The following is a 22,803-nucleotide window of genomic DNA, read 5'->3' on the forward strand; positions in this document are numbered from 1 at the left end:
TCCAACATGCCACTTTAAACAAAATCCACACTAATCCAAAGTATGTGACACACATTCTATGAAGGGAATGGAATAAAAGATCTTGTACTAAGTTGTCAAAATCAATGTTAAAGGCATATGCTGTATCACAAATCACTCCCTCTCTACTATACAGTGCAATAGGCTGACTCTCCACGACTTCACCAAAGTCTCTGTGTGTGTAAATATATCCACCATACTCTGCCCTTCAAAATTCCTGCAAGTGAATGAAAAATGTAGAGCCCATGGCATGAATACTTTCTGCTAACAATCCCACGATACAAAGCAGTGCATTGCATAGAGGCTGAAACCAATGTTACCATAGTGAATGAGTGAGGGACTGACACAGCAGAGGTTTTGATTTGTAGTAGGAAAAGTGTTACTAATAACATTAACTATGCCTCCATTCTGTTCAAGTGTCCCAGTTAGCCATGACAGTGTGATGGAGAGAAAGCATGTACATGAGCACCCTAAAACTGAAGCAGCTAAATGGGATTCAGCCATCATGCATTTTAGTATTTACACCTGTGCTTTTCCTGCTTGCTACCAAATATGAATACACAGCAAAACACATGCACACAACCAAAAGCAGTCCACGAGACATAAATATCAGGCTTCTGATTATGGTACATTTATTTATTTATCTTTATAATACATAAATGATACTACTTACACATTTGAATGAATTCCTTCCCTCATGAACTGAAATATACATCTGCAGTAACATAGTATGTGCACACACATGCTTTTAATTAAATATGTTGCTATATATACATCTTCACATAGTAACTCAGATATAAATATATAAAAATAAGTGAAAAATGCAAGATTTGACTGGCCCATAATCCATTACTGTGTTACACCAACCAAGTTTCAATATTAAGTTCATCTGTGGATACTGTGACCTAAAATTCAGACACAACAAACATTAGCAAACTACCAATACAACCCACCCATTCCTCCCAGCTCCATCCCTCTGCTACCCAGGAATCCCATGGCCATTATACACATAAACCAACAGCATTCAGACAGAAAGGAGTTAGATAACTCTGCTAATTTCCTCCATCATCCATCATGATATCCACAGAAATAGCCAAGATTATACATGAAATATATGTGTACATATGAAGTAGCCAAAGAATGTAGGAATAGTATATATGTATAATATTATACATAATAAAAAGGCAAGCAAGCAAATACATGAAAACATAGCTGAAAAAAGACAGTTAATCACAAGTATATATATAATAAAATACACATTTTTTTCCAGTAATTTTGACCAGCAAATATTATTTTGTGTTTCAGTATTGTATAATCCTGCTGTGGAGAGCTCCAGGTGTGCAAAATCCCTCAGTGACTGTGGTTTTCAGTGACCACTTACCATCCTTTTAGCAGTTGTGAGACCAGCTGACAATGTCTCCAAAGAAGAAGTGTCATTAAGTAATAGACTCTGTGAGTGAGGGATGGCTCTCCCAGTCATATTATCATTGTTTTTACCTTTTGTACCAAATATTAAATGAAGGCAATGAACCTCCAAATCAGTGCCCTGTGGGACAGTGTGAGCTTACATCACTGCACGCAACTGTAGATGGAAAAAAGAAAAGAAGTGCCCTGGAGGTTATTGGACATTTGTAAATCTTGGAATTCATGTTGCCGTAACATGCCTTGTAGAGTATGGACACCTTTATCACCTGACACCTCCACTATGGAAAGAAAACAATTTTCCCATCAAGAGAGTAATTATGGAAAATTGGAGATTGGCCAAAGAATTTGTTGCAAATTTTTGGGAAACTGTATGAGATATTACCAGAAATCTCAAAGATTTTAAAGTGATGTAAAAGTGATCAAGGGATTTTTGATCAAGATCTAAATATCGTCTATCTACATGCGATGCGGTGTGTCATGTATGCTGATTGGCTGAAGGACCTGATATTTTCTGAGTCATGGGCTGCGAAGAAAGAAAATCAAAGTGCAGATAAGGGACTGCCCTGATGACAGGATCTGGCGCTGTGGTTTTCTGATCTTGAGGCTGAGTGAGTCATTCATTTAAACTGACAAACTATTTATAAATTCATTTAGTTTAGCCTCAAGTTCTTGCACACTAATATTCCGCTATCATTGTAAATATGATAATATTCTGCATTTGAATCGGGTCATATAAAAAGAATATTCCTACTGGATCCTCCAAATCAAGCCTTTTTATGAAAGGAGCATTTTCTCATTAAGACGTGTCTGATAAAACATTATCAATTCTTGAAACTGTCTCATGCTGCTGGACAGAAAGAAAAGAAAATTCACAAGTAGAAGGATTCATCATACACCAAATATCAGTTACTTATAACTATTAGCTCATTTGTGTAGTGCATTTTATGACAGCCAGTGATATTTGTTATCTGTCACCTCAGTTTGATTGATATCGTGAAGCCACACAGCATTGAAATGACCCCCATCAAAAGCTGATATTCTGGAAGATCTGATCTTCCCCTTCCCAAATTAGTATAAATTAGGACACCTTTGCTCTTTTTGGTATAACAGAGGCAAGCACGTCAATATTTATTCTGAAGTCTATGTACGTCAGCCTCATTATAATGTGACTCCTGTGTAAATGCAAAGTATTCTTCCTGCAGAGGGGCTCCTGACTGCCTGTATGCTTGAGGCCCTGTGAATTCCATGATAAAACAGTAATCTGATTCATAGCCTTTCAAATTTGAGTCTGACGTATAGCTGGACAGGAAAAACAGTTTGGTGAGATTGAAGTGAAGCAGAAAGTAATGCCACACTCGGCCTTGACCACCAAACATCCTGCTTCTCCAGAAAAGACACTCCCCCACCCCCCCAATCAAAAGAAAGTGTACTAGTGACCATAAAGGAACAGACATAGATCCTCCATGCTTCAATCAAAGCAAAAGAGACCATTAGGCCATGGGACAGTGAGCCAAACAGTATAAAAAATGAGCCCCACGCAGTATCTTAAGAGGTGAAACAAAGCAAACCGGGCATGACCATGAACGCCACCTGTGGCTGAACGGCTGGAACGGTGTCGTGCGGCTTGGTTCGAGCCACTTTGTTTTTTCCCATTTACAGAGCCAGGGCTGTGCACAAAAACTGGATTTCTCTTCCGTGCAGTCACACAACGGACAGCTACTTTAGTTCAGTTTTGTATTTTTCCTCAAAAATAGTTCTGAAGACTGTGCTATTGTCCTGACACTAAAGGTGATCTGCACTTTGTGCTTCAAGATGCAGCATTTGAGATGCTTGCTGAAAACCTAAAAGAAGTGAAACTGTTAGAAACAACAGCAATTATTTCAGCTGCGGATTGTTCACTTGTCTGAGGAGAGAGAAAGGTGCAGGCTGAATGCTAACCATCGGGAAAAGTGGAAGGACAGTTTCATACAGAGAGCATTTATTCTGCTCGCTGCACCCTCCAGAGAGCTCCAGCGAGCGAGGCACAAAGAAAAAAGAGAGGCAGGGAGTCAAACATTGCTTTCTGGCAGTGTGATTATTGATTCTGCTGTTCCTCTCTCTGGCCTCCCCACACAGATTTACATGGAATACACATTGTATTTCTTCCTCCATGCCTCAGGCTCTTTGCTTAATACCACGACTTTTACTGGGGCTCGGCCAACCATTGACCGCTGCTCAGGCTGCACTGTGTGTATGTGTGTGTGTGTGTGTGTGTGTGTGTGTGTGTGTGTGTGTGTGTGTTAACGTGTGTCAGTGTGTTCACACAGACAGGGTGTTAGCCTCGCCTGTGGCTCTGTAATGTCCGGTCTTGCTGATCTGTGCATATCACACCACCTGTAGATGGGCCTGTCACACGTTGTGTCGCTGTTGCGACTTACATGCCTCAAGGCTGTGTGTGCGTGTGTGTGTGTGTGTGCATGTGTGTGTCTGTGTGCGTGTGGCCATATATTACTGATGTTGTGGGGACATAAATCTGTTTTACACAGTCACATTATGGGACTCACCTTCCTTATAGGGACAAAACAAGAGTCTCCATAATGTAAATCATTCAATTTTAGGGTGTAGACTGGGGGTAAGGTTAAGTTAAGGTTAAAGTTAAGTTAAGGGTAAGTTAGGTTAAGGTTAGGCAAGTAGTGGCTATGGTTATGGTTTGGGTAAGTCTCCAGGAAATGAATGTAAGTCTACTTAATGTCCCCAGAAATGATGAAAACACGACTGCGTGTACGTGTGTGTGTGTGTGTGTGTGTGTGTGTGTGTGTGTGTGTGTGTGTGTGTGTGTGTCCTGTCTGTACCTGGTTTATGGTGTGTGTGAGGCAGGAACAAAGAGAATGAGGGCTGTATATGTCTTCATATAAGTCGTTGCCTGAGTTTATCGACTCTTCTAGAGTCAAGTGTGCGTGTCGTGTGTAAGTGTGTGTATGGGTGACATACATATATACTGAGCTATTTCCATCAAGGCTCTTGGCTGTTAACAACCTGCCCAACAAAATTAGGATTGTTGCTGCTCTACTTATCTTTTACATTTATGCTCTAATTCCCAACATTTTCTAGCCTTAAATATAGCATTTAAAAAAACAAAAAAAAACGTAAAATGTATTAATTCTGTTAATAAAAACACAAACATGTGGGATTGCAAACCATCTCACAATAAGTGCAACCCAAAATTATGATCATTCCAAAACATGACAGAGACGTACAATGTGCAGTACCATGCAACAGCACAGAAAATATACGGTTTGCCTTGTTAGCTGGTAGCCTTAGCATTTAAAAGAATGTCTCGGTCCAGTCCTTTTGATTTAACCTTTATTAATAACTGTACCTCACTACTAAACAACCACTATGGAGATCTGGGGATTTGATGTTCAGAGGAGTGCACTGATAAACATGCCATATTGGAATGGTTCTGTAATCTGTAAGTTATGCACATATGATTTATCATACATCATAACTTGCAGCAATTGGTTAGAAATTATATAAACTTTTAACATGGTCAAGAATACGTGGGTATGCATTTAAACACTGAGAAGTCATAGAGTAAAAACCGTGCAGCATTTTAGAGGCATCCATACTTCTCTGAAAAGAGGTTTTGAGGGTACAGCTCCAGAGTGGCTGCGAGACACACTGTTCAAACACACATTCAGTGTTTCAGTTCCGTTCCAGCACTAATGTTGGAGTCTTTTTCCTTTTTTTTAGAAATCTTCCATTGTTCCGTATGAGAAATTCCTGGTTGTTAAGTGTCGGGCACGTCAGGGGTCTTGATCTCAGGGAGTCCTGTGTAACTTCAAACAGGGCCAGTAATTACTAATCAGTCCTGTCTTCTGTCTCCTCCAGGAAGTTGTCTACGTAAATGCAAATGCCAGTCTTTGTTTTATGGTTTTAAGACAGGAACTAGCATCCTTGTTCTGGAAGGGGGGTTAAACTTGTAGGCGTGACATATAGAACAATCTCCGGGTTCTGCTCAATGATATCTGACATTTGTCAAAATGTCCAATTCATCACATCACTTTTGTGATGAATCAAAGAGCTTTTGATCATTTTCGGTTGCAGTTGTTTTTGTTTTGAGATCCCCTTTTTTTCTTTTCACATTTTTATTAATGGATGAAATTAACTTGAGCTGCAATACACAACATGTCTTTGGGTTTTTAAACTGCTCCATTAATATTTGTTTTTTTTTTTAGCTTATATTTAAAGTTGATTGATAGTGTGTTGCCAGGATTAACTGTGAGGTGATGCCCTGTTTGTGGACACACTGAGACTCACGAGCCCTCCTCTCTCCTTACTCCCTTGCCTCTTTCTGTTGCCATGGATACTACAGGCGGTTGCCAAGCGAGGAGGACGGCTCGATGTCGAGTAATGGCTCCGGGAAGCTGAACACTAGCAAGAGCTCCTCGGCCAGGAGGACAGCGACCGGCAGCAGCAGCAAGAACGGCAAGGAAGAGCTGCACAAGAGAAGCACCAACGGTGAGGAGGAGGAGGAGGAGGAGGAGGAGGAGGAGGAGGAGGAGGAAGAGGGGGTCAGGGAGGAAATATAAAGGGAAGGTTAAGAGAGAAAGAGAAAGGAAAGGTGATACAGGAAAGGAGTAAGTGAGGGAGATGAAAGGATTAAGTGCAGAGCAGACACATAGAGAGACAGACAGACACACTGACAGATAGATGAAAAGACAGAAAGTCTGTCTCTCCTTATGTCTGCGCCCATCACAAAGTCTGTCACTGGTAATAAATAAGTGCTTATGACCAAAAACAAGAAACACACATACACTCATCTAAGTCACGCACACACAGTTGTTACACTGTTTGTGTCGCCCCAACGCACACAAACAACCATACATTTACACAGGCCACTTGTGGAGACATTACATAGACTTACATTCATTTTCAGGAGACTTATCCAAACCCTCACCATAACCACTGACTCCAACTGGAGACATGGCTTTTACCCCCTGTTGGACAAGGTGCTCCCAGTTAGCTGGTCTTTAGTCTGAAAAGTAGGCTATGTCATAAACACACACACACACACACACACACACACACACACACACACACGCACATTTTCATATGATGATAGGACAATTAATATGAGCTAATGAAGTGCACATGACCACAAAGAGTGAGCACACTCATACATACGGTGACTCAGCCTGATGTTGCATCACATAACTGTCGGTGATGACATATGTACTCATGTCACACACTCTCACGTGTATTTTTACTCCACACACACAGTCTGATAGGCACAAAAAGCGTACAAAAGAGCCATTTGATGTGCTTGGATTTCAGCATTTCAGATGTTTTCATGTGGCTTACCTCATTCCAGGATGCAAAGCTGAAAAATGCTGTATAGAGATAAAAGCCAGCGGTTGGCAGTGCATGTGCCTTAAGCACTGCATCAAGTTACTTTTGAGTGGATTCACAGAGGAAAGACAGGAGCGTGGGTGGAAAGAGTTGTGACAGCATACTGTCACATTAGTCCATACAAGCCACAGCATATCGTTTGTGCATTAGAAGAATGACTCAGTGTTAAACCTGTGACATTCAGAGGGATCCTCATCCTGGGAGGAAAGACACCGATACACTGTAGAGCTATTAAAAACAAACTAGCGCTGTATTTTTAAAGGAAGGGATGTGGCTCACACACCCATTTATTCTGAAGACAGAATGTTGGCAAGTCATTAAAAGCAGGTCATGAGAAAGCATTAGGAAATTATTTATTAAACATTACTGAAGTCAAACTTATATACCAGATCTTGCCTGGACCACTCTGCGAGGAGCGTGATCAATATGCCACTGAAGCTAAAATCCATTCATTTCCTATTCAGAGGAGAACATCAAACCAGATTTCTGTGTTGCCTGGTTTTCATTTTAATGTATTTTCAAAAATGTAGTGTCATTCCAGTTTCCTGAATCGCCGCCAGCATATTTGATTTGTTCAATAACTTAAAGAGGTCTGGTGTTGTGCTTTGATGGCTGTTTCTTCCAGAAAAATACCCACAGAAATGGAAACAAGCACATTTGAGCTTGATGCACTTGTACAGGTTGTTGTAAGGTGACTTACAGAAATAACAATCAAACGTCAATCAAATGTATTTCTTTGATTGTAGTGCAAAATGTGTAATTTAACTTCTTCTAGCAGCAAACCTACTCCTGACCACACCCGTCAGTGATGCTTGCTGTAGTCAGATATGCAGCAGACTTTAATGCAGGGAAAGCAGTCAAATACTGCTTTTTAGTCAGGTGTTAAGTTACTTTTTAAAACATTCACTGCTGATGCTTTTCTGTCAAGTTCAACATCTTAATAGCTAACGATTGTTAGCCACTCTATGGTAACTACTGAAATGCTTAGGTTCCCACTGGTTTCCTGTTCCTGAATCTGACTGTTCAGTGCATCATCAAGTTCATCAAATGTACAGTATAGATTGCATTTGTTATGTCTGCACCATTTCAGCAAACTCCACATTTGGCACACAATCTGACATACTTGGTATTTTTGGTAACTTGACTAAGAATTCACATTGAACTCTATGTGTTTGGACAATGCACTGCTGCAAAACATGAACTTGCAATAATGATGTTCTGGAAAGGTCAGATGAGTTTGATAAGTTGATTGAAATAATTTGTATTGCTGTTGCTTGGAGTATTATCCATCTGCACAGCTCCCTCTCCAGTGTCCAGTGATTATACTTAATAACTCCATTCGCACTTTGAGAAAGATTCCTGTTCAGTCACAGGATTGTAATATGCCTTTATCTACAGTTATCAGTGATGGCAGTAAATGTACTACATCTTCATTATGACTTGTCCAACAGATTACCAGGCAGATCCTTTTCCAGCTCTGCAGACTCAGAATTGGTTGCGTAAACATCGCTGCAATCACTGATAACACTGCGAAGTTGTTTCTGTTCAGTGACATTCTAGGACGCTGTGACTTTCAATCTATTTTGCATCAGCAAACCAATGTTCACAGTAATTTGTGTGATTTATAGTGTTTATGCAAGCGAATGAAGGAATACCCAGAGGAGAGGAGGGGAGGATGAGTAATTGTTTCATTTTCTCACTAGTGCTCACAGACATCCGAAGATGGACAGAAGTACAGTGCTGTTTTCAGAAAAAAAAAAAAAAAAGAGAGACGGTAGAAAACAGATTGGAGCACACAGGCACTCTGTTCCAGAAAATGAAAGATTAAATAAAAGTGTAAATCCAGTAAACTACAAGAACAGATGTGTGGGTCAGAGAGAAAGAAAGATTGCATACAAAACCACATGAAGCAAAGCAAAATACAGTATAGATATTAAAAAAAAAACAGAAATAATAACAGGAATAAAAGAAGATAAGGGAAGTGAAGAAACTTTTTATCCGTAAGCAGATTTAAATTATTCTCAACAACTTCTGTAATACAACAGGAGAACATTGCGCAGTGCGTACCTGCAGATACAAAGATGCTTCTTTTCACCGGCATGTGTCTGGTGCTCAGCTTACTCTTTTGATTTGCAAAGGCTTGTCTGACATTTTCAGCTTTGCTGATAGCCGTCATGTGATTTGGAGGTATGATTGGAGTAATGTGGTCACGGTGATTTTATTCCCAGGTTAGAGGAATAATTTGACATTTTGAGAACTACACTTAATTGCTTTCCTGCAGAGAGTTAAATGAGAAGATGGATACAAACTAATTATGGAGGTAAGCCAGGAGCCAGTTAGCTTACTATAGCTTAGCATGACCACTCACTTTAACCTGTACGCAAACAGGACTGTAAAAATGATGCTTTTTTGGGGAGTTACATGCTGGAACTTCGTCTCGGTGACCAGCGTCCTGATGATGATGATGTGATGCACAGACATGAGAGCGGTATCCATTATTCTTTTTATTTAGATTTTTAATTACACCAGCAGTTATTATAGGAGAGCTCTGGAACAACACCTTTGGCAATCATTTTAATTAGAAATTTCACCTTTTAATTTATTGTTTTTCATTTCCCACCTCCACATTACTTGCAAGACAATTCATGATCACTGTGGTTTGCGTATTGATGATCGCAGAAGATGAGAGTAGAACAGTTACATCTCATTAGTCGGTCACAGATGTGCAGGAAAATCAGCAAGTCAAAAAGTCTGGACACAGCTGGTAGCTCTCATGGTGTATAAGGACACGTCTGCTGTGGTGCGCTGTGAGTCTCTATCAGACAGATTAGTCTCTGCTCTCAGCTTACGCGACAGAAGGTTACAGTTGAATCAAAACATGTTGTGGGATATATTTTTCATTACAGCTCCATTGTATATTAAATGACTTTTAGAGCACTTGATCTTAAATAGTTGAAGGAGGATGACGTGAAACAAGGATCTCGCTATCCATCAAACTGACCCTGAAATCGATCTTCATCCTCAGATCAATCCTTGACCTTTTTCTGTACAGCTAAATGTTAATGATTGTGGTCGTTCTGTAATCTGTAGATGCAAATGCAAAATTTTTTAATGTCCTATATGTAGGTACTTAACAAACAAACAGACTTTTCCGTCTCTATAGCCACACTGCAAGTTTGGATATAGAAAAAAACTCATCTCAAGTAGATCACCGCAGACATAAAGCAATAAACATTCAAAGCAAAGCAGTTGTCAACAAACAGACTGTCGATTGAATCACAGCGTTTATCTCCTCCAGTACAGAAAACATTCATAAAAAAATTGCCTTTAGTAACAGCTGCTGCAAAAGTTATCTCATTCCTGTAATGCAAACATGTATTCTGTAGCAACCGGATGAAGCTACATGATCACGGTACTCTATTCCAACACCACTCAGCAATGTCAGGAAAACACTTTGATTAAACAGGCCAATGTTGGAAATCTGTTGTGACAGTAGTAGAAATGGCCTTATGGCAGCCACCTGCGTTCAGAGTGCACATTATTTACATGCGGTATCATCCTTTCCAATCTGGTTCACAGCCTCTGCTGCTCGTGACGCCACCTTTCCTGACCTCACCTGTCACACTCTGATAGTCGGCTCAGGAACAGCAACAAATAAAGCAGGCTGAGCTGCAGCCAGGATGAATGGTGACAGTGTGGGTTTGGAGATGAGTTAATGACAGACTGTAGCCCGACAATGAAGGAGTCTGCCATATGATGTCAGTCAGGCACTGAGTCACAGTGGACCCAGTGCAACACAACACCATCCATCTGCTGCTCCCTGCAATAACATGCACACATAAGTACAGTGAGCCATATACTGTAAGAGGCAGATGACATCCCATACAGCTGACGTTTCCTCATCGAGGCAAACAACATAAACGGCACAGAGTGTGTGCTTTGAGCCGTAGTACCTAAACACAATTTGTAGCGGATTATGCTCGAAATTTGTAAAAGTTGCCATGACAACATGGCAGTAAATCTAACATTCGAGACAAATTTGACAAAATATCATTATTTTGAGTGCACAACAGCATAGCAAGGCCAATGAAAGCATGGAAACAAGACGCAACACCTGGAGTGAAGCCGAAAGCAGACTTTCAGAAAATGTGCATGAAGAAGCTGATACAGATACATTTCTCTCTCTCTCTCTCTCTCTCTCTCTCTCTCTCTCTCTGTCCGTCTATCTATCTCTATTTAATAAGCCAAACTTCTTGTGTGTTGAATATTATCTCTACACATTTTACAAAAGAAAATTCCAAGTCACAGGGCAAACGACACTAATCACCAGCCAACAGTCATGCTAGCAATCAGTGAGCTCAATTTAAAACTCAATTTGCAACTAAACTAAAATTCAGCAACTATATTCTATATAGTCATGTACATTGTTTGCCCAAGGAAACTGCAGCAGGTTCAGCAGTCACGCTCTGCTCTTTGCTGTCCTCCTTAAAGGAATAGTTTGACATTTAGTGAAATAAGCTTATTCGGCTCTGCACATAGCCCCATGTGAACCCTTTAGTTTTTACAGGGACTAAACAAGATAGAATGTGAATGTGCTTTAGAGATGCTGATAGGTGAAATACTGTTACCTTGGGACAGAGCCAGGATAGCTGTTTCCCCTGTTTTCAGTCTTCTTGCTAAGGTAATCATCACCCAATCATCTGCTGACTCTAGCTTTATGGTTACCATACAGACATAAGAGTGCAAGAAAGTAAGTATTTACACAAAACTCTAGCAAGCATAAAGCACAACCTTAAATGCACTTAGACACAGGGTAAAGCGCTCATTTTAGGACTAAAAAGCTTCTTGGAAACAAGCACGGTCAAATGAAATCAATTTAAAATATGCCAGAGGCCGCTGTGATTAGCCAGATTTGCAAGCTTTTTCCCGCAATTTGACAATTACACTCAGTGGATTCAATAAATTTGCTGTTTAAATAATGTGGGAGTAGATATACTTTGCATTGCATCACAGCTTCCTGGACGGACCATCTCTCTCTGACTCTTGCTCACCTATTTGTCTCTCTCCTCCTCCCAGACCCGTATGAAGAACATTCAGGCTCTCTGCGTCTCATCACCATCAAACCCATGACGGCCCAGCCAACCTACTCCTACCCCTCCTCCTCATCCCACAGCCAAGACTCTGTGGTCATCAACGGGGAGGTGAGTCTGCGCACACACACACACACGCACGCACGCACACACACACACACACCCACACACACATGTAATTTACACACACCACCATAGGTTTATCGTGCTCAGCTGTGAGGTGAGTCCACAGCGTTGACAGTACAGGACACACACTTTTCCGTCATGGTTCATTTTTATGGTTGCTGGAACTGTTAATGCCTTTCGTCATGATGCTTTAACCTCAGGGGCTACTTCTGCAGTTATCAAGGGTGCTTTGAAAGAACCTCAACTAATCTGAAAAAATAGAAATACTGATAGAAAAGAAAGGTATCAACATATTGAGTTAGCTATAAGTACAGGGCACTCGTGTTTGAGAGTGCATAAAAACTAGTTAGTACATCGTCAGACTAGATTAAATCGGAAGATAAAAAGGTGATGGATATATGGTTGAAATAATTAACTAAAACTGTTGGACTAATGTTCAAAGTAGTTAGCTAACAATCTAAGTATTGGATAAATAAGGGTTGCTAACTCTCACGCTAAAAAAAATTCATTCAGAATAGGAGGAAGGCACAGAGTCACTCTTTGGTGAAAAACACTGTGAATGTTCGGCCTCCTCTGCATAGAACAAACAGAGGACCTTTCTTTTCTCTGCATTTCAGCACCAACATTGTTCCATGATACATTCAGTAGTGTAAAAGTCGCAGTTTGTGTGGCTTTAGTTGAAGTGCACACACACAGATCTTTCCAAAATCACAAAACCTTTCATGTATGTGGAAATTTGCCAGAATTTGCCAGCCCCAGTGTTCCACAATCTATTGTGGCCGTTTTAGTCTATTACAGATGCAAATGGCCACAAAAATGCAGCTTTTAATGTTGATGAAGGCAGTGTCTGTAACAGGCTAGATTAAAAAATCTTACTAATTATGTTCACGTGTGACTGAATGTTATCTTGGTTCTGCAGGAACACTACTCATACTGATCTTCTGTTTGTTGTCCACAGCTGTTACTTGTAGGATTCTTTCACTTGAGTTTATTATATGTTTGCAGTAATGGTAATAATAGTAAAAATAATGGATTCATGGCTAAAATAACTACAAGTATTGGATAAATGGATGAAATAGTATCAATAGCTCAATGTCATGGGTTGAAATAGATCAAACTAATTCCAATGCGTGGGATTTCTCATAGTAATGGTACCTTGAAGGCATCAGTTCAGAGACCTCTAGGTTGGAGGTGCTGGAGCGAAGGACGACTGAATACTGATACTGAATTTAGCTGCTGTTGCTACAAACACTGTGTGTCCTCTCCTCTGATCTCTCACCCCTCTTGTCACTTTTCTTCGACTCAGCCTGTCACCTCTTACACTTCTCCCCCCTGTCTTCCTTATTCCACCTCAATCCATCCACCCCTCTCTGCACTGATACACAGTTCATCAGAAAGAATTAAAACAGCACTCAGCTGGCTGCTTCTAGGCGTATGGAGCCAGGAAAATATGATTACTTGAGTTCAATACTTGAATGGATTGTTTGCAGGCAAACCATGGGGGGTTGAAGCAGAAGTCAGACATTGAGCACTACAGGAACAAGCTGCGTCAGAAGGCTCGGAGGAAGGGGTATGGAGAGTTCTCTCTGTCTGAGAGCGGCAGCCATGGCTACAGTCACCGTGACACCAGGCACAATCGGCACGATAACGGGGTGAAGGAGCCAATGACAGCTGAGGAGAAGAGGGCCTCGTTTGCAGGATGTCACAAGAGGTATGGAGGACACTTCGTGGGGGTTCCAGAGATACCACAAGAATAAGAGCTGCTTAATCTGAGTACGACTGCGCCTTTAATCAAAGCCGTCATTGGCATTAACTGCACTGCAGATGGTTCAATCAAAAGAATCGACTGAAGAAATACACTCAGATATGAGCTGCCGTGGGGCAAAATCCCGCCAAACGTTATGGCCGTTAAATAAAAATGTTTGACTATTCTTAAATTAGAGGATTAGACTTCACTCTCAGAGCTGAGTCCTATTTCATTCTAGAAGCGTATTGAACTAATCTATTTTTGTTCCATGCGATTTCATCATTGTTTAAGCAGTAAACCATTAAACTAAGTGCTTTACAGCTGGCTGCTATTGTTTGGCAGAATGAATCGTACTTTCAGGAAATAGTTTTATGAATTTGTTTTTATTTAATCAGTAATAATTGAGTGCTAAATAAATTCTACTTATTATAGATCCGCTGTAGATGTGTGGCTGTGGACTATAGTTGCTAAGCAACACTTAAGGAGCGAGCGAGCAGGTTTTTTGTCAGCACATTAATATTTTCCAGTTCATACACACATGTGTTTTGCTTCTGTCACCAGCTGATGTAACACATTCAATCTTTTCACATTTCACGAATACTGTTTTTGAAAAGCTTTCATCTGTCTGGAACTTAAACTGGATCAACAGAAAAGCCATGGCACAGTACTGCAGTGTGGTATTTTTATATGTGGTAATTCCTGCTTTTGCTCACTCTATTAATCACTGACACCATTTTTATTCTTATTATTTTTCAGTAAACTTTGCTGCTAATATAACAAAGTATACAGAAAGTAATTATCAATCTAGAAGGGGTCAGAAAGAAAGTTAAAAAGAGAATTCAGTGAAAACCCTGAAGGGCTCACAGGTGTTTGTTGGTTCTATATGTCTCAGTTATACTGCAGATGAAATGTGTTGTTTGACACAGATAATCAGCGCAGATTAGCTCAGTTTGACTTGTTTATTGTAAATATTGATTCATAAGCATAAAAGTTGGCCAAAATAACAACTGATTAAACAGGTAAAAACTCCTCACGTATTTAGTGAATCCAGATTAAACTTGTTTTCAAAGTAAAGTCAATTGAGTGTTAATATGATGAGCAATAAATCATGACAGTTAACAGTTGTCTCATATAAGACAAACACTCCCATGAATTTGAATGGTTTTAATTTCCTGAAATTCAAATGATGATCTATGATCCAAACCACAGAATTGTCACTTTAATTAGAAAATGCATTTCATCATTGTTTCATCTGGTCTGCCCAAGTCCCAAGCCCACCTCCCTCAAATTATTCACTCACCACACATAATAAAAGCTGTTTTTTTTTTTTTTTTTTTTTTAAGATTTTTCAAATTTTATAGATTCAGTGAACTGAAACCCACCATGTGTAAATAGCTAGTGTGTGTGTTACATGGAAGCTCTCCTCACTCTCTAAAATCCCCAAATTCTCCCAAATAAATTCAGATTAGACGTGTCATCAGAAGTACTTCCAGTATTTTAAGAGTGGCTCTTCTCACACCTGTCCATCAGGTACTCCCACCCACGGGAGCCCACCTACTGGAGCCGGCAGTCTCTGAGCAGCCCGAGCCCGGTGGAGACGGAGATGGACCTGCTGGTGCTGAGAGAACGATCCAGGAGGGGCATCCGAAACAACGGCTACGATGTGAGTGACTGGGAAAGTCCTGGACCTTCTGATGAATGTCAACGTTCTTAAAATGCTGAGCCAGAAATGAGCTCAGTAGTATACAGCAGAGGGTGTCAGATGCAGGAAAAGTGCAGTGAATCCAACTGGTTTTAAGATGCGTTTTAGAAACCTGTGAGTTTGAACCAGGACCGAGGCTACATGAGTAGAGGATGTGAGGGATTTAAAGGAGGAGATATTCAGAAACATACCGAGCGGCAAGACCACGCAAAGCTTCGAAGTATTTTTCAGTTGGATCCTGTAACAGACTGTAATGTAGCGGCTCAGGACCGACCTCTGACCAGGTGAGTCATACAGAGCGATGATGTCTGGATCCTTCTTCCTGCAAATACTGTAGGTCACATGATGCCTGTGGCAGTGCTAAGCTCTGCCACTTTGTCAAACCAATAAAATAATCTTCTGAGAGCATTTATATCTTTAATCCTTCCTTTCCCTCCTTCCCTCTCATTCTGATGCTCTGTGCTCACACCTAGAGGATTAACAAATCACCTTTCGATGAACCTTATAAAGCTGCACCAAACAGAAAGATAAAGACAGGGGAGGTAAGAGGGAGGAAATGACAAAAAAGATTAGAGGAAAAAGTGATTCCTTCATTTTAATGCCAGCAAAAGATGGAGCAAACTCTGAGAGAGAAGGAGATAAAATGGGGAGCGATAGAGTGAGTGTGAGTGAAATCTCTTTATGCTGCTTCTCTGCTGCATCACAGTAACAGCAGCGACCGTGCTACCTAGCTGAATGTCAATGATTCTGAATATGATTATAGCCTATTCATGGATTCAGATGGGAGGCTCGATAGAAGTTAATAGCCTTGGATGCACCAAACTCTTTGAAATGGCACAAAGAGAACAGAGTGTGTTTGTGCAGGAGCGTGTATGTTTGTGTGTATTCAGACAGTAGGTTTGTATCCTATCAGTGTGGTTTTCATGCTCTAAAATTGTTGCTACATGCAGCCTACGACACTGTATCGTGTATTTATTAGGCTGGTTTGTCTGATTGGCTGGTTTGTTGTGATTGTATGATCTGATTTTGTCATCTTATTACAGTGTTCTGTCAACCAAATGAACGAATCCATGCAAATTTTAATTGAATACGCACAAAATTAGTTAGTGAACTTTATGTGCACATGTCTGATGTAAGTCAATTAAATTAACATCAGCTATTTTCTATGTGATTTTGCATGAATTTGCCATATCATGTAATATCTGTGGAATTTGGAAAACATTCTGATTAACATTGTGATGTTAATTTCAGCTATATTACTGAGGTGACAACTTATCTTTGTATTACATCTTACATGTTTCCTACAGAACAGTGATTCCCAAGCAGGGCTTCTTGCCCCACAGGGGCTGTGTGGAAGAGAGCAGAGAGGCTGAAATAAATACATGAAATACACATTGTGTGTAGGGGAGAAATGGTAAAAACTTCACTGCCACTCCGTTGGTAGTACTACAAATGCTAACATGACGAAACCCCCTGAAGAACGAAGAAAGCATCACTGCTAACCTTTGATCAGTTCAGTTTTGTTGAAACTGTTTTATAAAGGTGTCGATTCAAATTCAACAGTTTTTGGAGGCAGCAGTTTAAGGTCCAGTTGAACTGTATTGTGTTATATTCACATGTGTTTTATTTATATAAATGATGCATCTCCGTATTATCAAGTACAGTTCAACAGCAAATGATCATACAGTTGAATCAACACCAAATAAACTGACAGCAGAGTGCATATTACATGTTATTGTTGATGTAGTCATGTCAGGACTACCTGCTCCATGAGTCTGATGATTCTACCTGATGATCAAAGAAGAAAAGGTGGAAAAATGGTTTACTTTAGACCCCCTTACTGAACACCTGCTGGGACACTGCAGACCAATGATGCATTTTCTCTGACTTGATCTTGATTCACTAACTTTTGTTAGTTCTGTCAGCTTCTCTTCTGACTGAGTATGTGTGTGTGTGTGTGTGTGTGTGCGCGCACGCTCTACAGGGTGAACCAGAACCGTTTGAGGAGACCAACGTGGACCGTCTGATGAGCTCTCTCGGTTACGGAGGTGGATCTACTGGCACCGGGAATGGCAGCTTGGGGGTGAAAGCTCACCGTGGCTCTGACTCCTCCACACTGAGCTCCCAGCCATCCATTGACGAGGTCCGCACGCAGATGCATATGTTGCTAGGCAATGCCTTCAGCCTGGCACCTCCGGACCATGACCCTCCTTCTCCTCCAACCAAGTAAACTTATGTTTTTCAGATATTACTTATTTCTTAGCACATCTGCATGATTTACAGTACTGCGTAGGAAAAGAGAGATGTGCCCTGATACAGAATTTGAAATCCCAGTGCTGAAGAGCGAGCATCCCACTCCAAGCTGTTTTACACTAAGAAGAGCAGATTTTTCTGAACATGTCTGCCTGATTATGTATACTGCAGAAAAAACAGGGAAACTAAAGAAAGTAGGTGTGTATCTATTGTCTTAACTTTCTTTGCTAATGTTCTGCTCTCTCATTAGCAGCCACCACCATCACCACCACCATGCCCACAGAGCCTACAACCCGTCCCACACCAGCCACTACAGTGATGGGGTAACCAGCGCCCCAGGGACCATGAACCATCCCTGTGGAGGCAGGCAGAGGAGCGTAGGCTACGAGGACATGCACCAGTGTAGCCTGCCCAAACCGGTAAGCACTAGGGGGGAGCCTATGCACCAGTGGTGTTATTAGTCTATGCTCACAGCATTTCAATACAGCGATGGCACAGCTTCTGGGCTCAGTATCTTATCCAAGGATACTTCAAAATGTCGACTGCAGGGGCAAAGGAGCGAAACACCGACTGATTAGCGGACGACTGCTCTACTCCCTGAGCCACAGCTCCCCGAAACTAATCCACATTAACTGATTTTCAGGCCAATTTGAGGCAGCTAATAATTTGCAAACATGACGGGATGAACATTGCGGAAACTTTTCCAGCAGATTTTAGACTATATGCAGTCTTTGTGGCCAAAGTGTTAGCAAACAGGTGCCTACAAATCCGTTTGAGGCAGACTCACATTAGCGTTCATTTGGAGTTGTGTTTGTGTCAACCTGACAAATATAGATCCAGTATTTACTCTCCTCTCAGCCAGTCTCAGTCTCCACCAACTCCTGAGAAAGATATTGAGCTCTTCAGCAGCTAAATGGTCCACTGTGTTCACCTGAATGTCTTTAACTGTCTGCTGTTTGGTGCTGGATAGTGTACAGTTGGTTTATTAGAGATGACTAGAAACGGGGTTGATGAGAGACTGAACCAAAACAGTGAAGATGTGGCCTGTAAAACCAAAACCATTCACCAAAAGCCACTAAAACAGTCGGAAGGGAACTTCAGAGTTAAATAATAATTCTCGGTGCATTCACATCTCACAGACACCTTTGGTAGAAGTACAGTGTTGCACAAATCAGTACAAGTACCTTAAAACTGTACTTAAAGTAAGTTTAGTGTTAATGTACGTAAACACTTCAGCACTGTAGCATGTTTTATGTCACAGCTTATTTTAGGCCACTCAGTGACCAAAGCATAATGCTATGCTTGTAAAACCCATGCAGAGCAGATCGAAAGTAGCCTAATAGCACCGAAAAACAAAAAAAGCCTCTTTGTGCCTGTCAAGGTCATGAAAATTTAGGTTCTCATGCATATTTAGGTTTTCTACATTTTTGCACACATTGAATTGTTATAGGATCATTACAAGCAATAAAACCAACATAAATTATTACAGCACTAACGAGTTTACACACAGACTTTCACAGAGAGGTTGGACACCCAGAAAAGCTGCTGTTAGTGGTGTCTGTGTGTACGTGCCAACAGCTGATCAGCATGGGAGACACTTTGCAGAGATTAAAGCGACTGAGGATTGAACACCTACCAATAAATAAAATTGCCTCACACAGCTTGAATGTGGGTCTTCTGTTTTGCTCTGATCAGACATCCATCTGATTTTCTAGCCCCCTTCATTTCTCAGTATTGCTTTGTTGTTCCTTTTTCTTTTTGTGTTGTGACTTTGGCTTGCTGTATTGGTCTATTTTGTACTAGTCCAGATATAAATATACAGTGTTCATAAATTACATTTGTGGCTTCTGCAGGGTTTCCGGTTCACCCAGCTTCCTGATATGGGCATCGGATCTCCACCACCTCTGATCCCCTCAAGACCAGGACCACCACCAGGGACCTCACTACGACGGTAACACTCACGCATATATGGACAACTACAGGCTCTTGAATAAGAAAATCTATTAAAAAACATAAAAAAGAAGAAAAAAATCTAAATGAATAAAACTAAAAAACAAGGAACACTCTGTTCCCTCAGTGAAAGACGAGATATGGACTGAAGTTGGTGTTCTACACAAACATCCAGTGTGTTGAGTGTGTAGACCTCAATAATATTCTAAGATCACATGTAAAGCAAATGTTCACATATGGCATTTAAAAGCATCCCTGGGTGAATTCTCAGCCAATCAAAACTCAATGCAATGCTAATCACTGCATCAGATACATTTATGGTTTCTTCGTGGGGAACACAGAGTAGAATCGAACGAAAAAAAGCTACAGAATATTAACGAGCATCATTTGAACTCACTGCCCTCCACATCCACTCTCGATCTGTGCCTCTCACTTCTCTCTCGCAGGCCCATATGTTAGTCTGCATCATTTGAACTGAGCAGCCTCTTCATTTAAATGCTGTTGCTGTGTGCACCGTGTTGCTGGGCACTTCAGCACTGCAGAGAGTGATTGACTGTTCAGCTGCTGTGCATCGTGTGGACGGACATGTTCGCCATCTAGTGGACAAATAGAGAAATGAACCCTTGCAAGTAAACACGTTCCAGCTGCGATGTACAGCAGACTGCCAGGAACAAACTCAATACTCTGCAAACCCCCCCACACAATATCATTTGATATTTTGGAGATCATTTACAGATTATAGAGGATTTTGAATGTTTGGATTTTGTATGACAGAAACTGCTCTGATGGTTAATTCTCTGATTGAGGCTAATGTAATTTTGAATCTACGATTTTGAAACTATGAGTCTGTGACCATTTTTTTGCTTTAAAACCAGAAACACAAATGTTTCAGAAGTTAAGCAGCCAGCTCGTCATACATCAGTCCCTCTGTTCCCTCAGGGAGGAAGAGCCCAGCATTTTAATTCCTCTTTAGTATGCACTGTGAGGCATTAGTGTGCAGAGTGCATTATGGTCCTGAGCCCTGGCAGTGACATGTCCTCCAGTCTCCCACTGTAGTGTGACATGTACAGTAGTTAGTATGTCTACAGCACAGAGGAGGATGCTGCAATGTAGAAGAGCTGGTCACATTAAAAATAGAGAGCGCTAAAGAAGTCTCTGGAACACACATATACCAGCTGTTTCAGATGATGAGGTCATGAGTCGAAGTACCCAGAATTCCCTGAAATTTCTTAAAAATAGTTTTATATTTATAGAGTCAACTATTCAGTTACATTTTGTCTTGGAATTGAAGAATGTAAAGTTAATAAAGGATGGACAAATGCTAAATCTATTGATTTTTTAAGGGCTGATAAAAATATACCTGACATTGTGTCAACTCATTATTTGTGTGTTTTGCCTTGACCAGATTCATGTTTTGATGAAACATTTCATACAAGTTAAACTGCTTTTTTTGGTCAAAGTATAATACTGTAATACTGTATTTCTTTACTAAGCATTCAAACAGACTTTTTAATATAATTAGTCCATACTTTTCTATAGGAAAATTAAATGAGAAGATAAAAATGTGTTTGATTAGTGGATGAACTGTGACGTCGTGCTTGTTTTGAATGTAAACACATCAGCTGACCTAATTTTGCCTCTTTAACTGACAGGTCAGATACTGCAGCTGACAGTTCAAAGTCTGTCACAGCACACACACCAACTGACACTTCAACTATTAACATCTGACACACTTCATCATCACATCTCTGGCTCCTCAACTTAAACTGAGCTTTCAATGGCTTTTATTTGTCGCTCTTTAAATGACAGTTCGGCGGTCGGCGGTGCTTTCTCACCAGCTGACATTTCAACTGCTTTCATCTCTAACAGCTCACCTACAAAACACACAAACTGACAACTACCTTCAAGGCTCAAACTTGAAACTAAAATTTCAAGTGTTTGCCTTTTCCATTTGATTTTATTTTCTCTATTCAGAAACCTAGAAATAAACAAAGATATGTCAGATGTGTACCAGGTCAACATGTGTCCCTCCTCTCCACTGGCAGCTCCACCCCGGATGTTAGTCTGAAGCCTCGTGTGTCAGAGGCCTCAGACCTGCAGGCCCAGCAGCACAACGGCGCCCCGTACCTGCCACTGTCCAGGACCCCCTTCCCTGCCGTCACTGTCGACCAGTCCATCACCACCTACTCAGGTATGACACAGTGGTGGGGTACTGAAATGCAGACAGTAGCTGTGATAGGTGGAGTTCACTCATTGGCTAAATCCATCTTTACATCTCACAGGAAACCCAATAACAGCAGTGTACGCTATATCAGCCAACCGTCCTGGTTACTCAGACTACTTTGTCATGTCACCGCCGTCCTCGTACCGTAGCCCGTCCTGGATGTCCTACCCCCCTGAGCCAGAGGACTTGCCGCGGCAGTGGAACGACACACCGGTGAGACACACACAGCTCCTGAATAATGTAGTTTAATACGTAACAAGCTGCAAACAGTTTCTGTAGCAGTATGTTGTCAGCGTGTGAAGCAATTCTCTCCTCCCTGCAGAACTCACGTCACCTGGAAACCATCTGCTGAAGTCGTCTGCCTGCGACACTGAGTGGAAACAGCCAGTAGCTCGGTGGGTCATATCACCTCAGCACTGCTGTTACGTTCGTGCTTGTTTCCTCTCACCGAGTCTTTCTGGAGAGTTACCGTGGAATCTGTCCCTGGGTTAGATGCAATATGCCGTGTAGATTTTTACTTTTGTATAGACAGCATAGATACAGGCATACAACCAAGTTTAATAATGTGTTTAATATATCTGCAAACAACATGTCCTCTTGTTGTCATCTCAGTGTGGTAGCACAGTAGCACCTCAGTGCAGCTTAATTACACAGTTTTTTTTAAAGTGCTTTTTCAGCATCAGGCTAAATAGGTCACAAATAGTGAATCCACATAATTAATTTAAAGTGCCCTGTGGAGTTTAATCCCTATCTACACTTTAGAGCAATGACTTTATGAGTGGGTCGCTGTTTTGTTTGTTCTCAAACACGTGCACAAGGCCGCACATGCACAGATCTACAGGTGGTGGTAATGTGGCAGCCAAAAAAAGGCAGGGAA

General features: G+C 41.0%; 1 protein-coding gene across 3 annotated transcripts in view; it reads left to right on the forward strand.

Annotated features, from left to right (window-relative positions):
• Window positions 1–22,803, forward strand: part of kiaa1549la (KIAA1549-like a) — a 102,008-nt gene that overhangs the window by 76,134 nt on the left and 3,071 nt on the right. For 2 of the 3 annotated variants that reach the window (XM_076732932.1, XM_076732934.1), the window contains 10 exons: window positions 5,798–5,943; window positions 11,911–12,035; window positions 13,541–13,761; window positions 15,328–15,460; window positions 17,484–17,725; window positions 18,003–18,171; window positions 19,606–19,703; window positions 21,748–21,893; window positions 21,985–22,139; window positions 22,249–22,321. In XM_076732932.1, the coding sequence (XP_076589047.1) occupies window positions 5,798–5,943; window positions 11,911–12,035; window positions 13,541–13,761; window positions 15,328–15,460; window positions 17,484–17,725; window positions 18,003–18,171; window positions 19,606–19,703; window positions 21,748–21,893; window positions 21,985–22,139; window positions 22,249–22,278 (1,465 nt within the window). In that variant the 3' untranslated portion in view covers window positions 22,279–22,321. The remainder of the gene's footprint in view (window positions 1–5,797; window positions 5,944–11,910; window positions 12,036–13,540; window positions 13,762–15,327; window positions 15,461–17,483; window positions 17,726–18,002; window positions 18,172–19,605; window positions 19,704–21,747; window positions 21,894–21,984; window positions 22,140–22,248; window positions 22,322–22,803) is intronic. The other variant, XM_076732933.1, reaches the window with a different exon arrangement.

Source organism: Chaetodon auriga, chromosome 6, assembly GCF_051107435.1.
Source record: "Chaetodon auriga isolate fChaAug3 chromosome 6, fChaAug3.hap1, whole genome shotgun sequence".
Classification (NCBI taxonomy): domain Eukaryota; kingdom Metazoa; phylum Chordata; class Actinopteri; order Chaetodontiformes; family Chaetodontidae; genus Chaetodon; species Chaetodon auriga.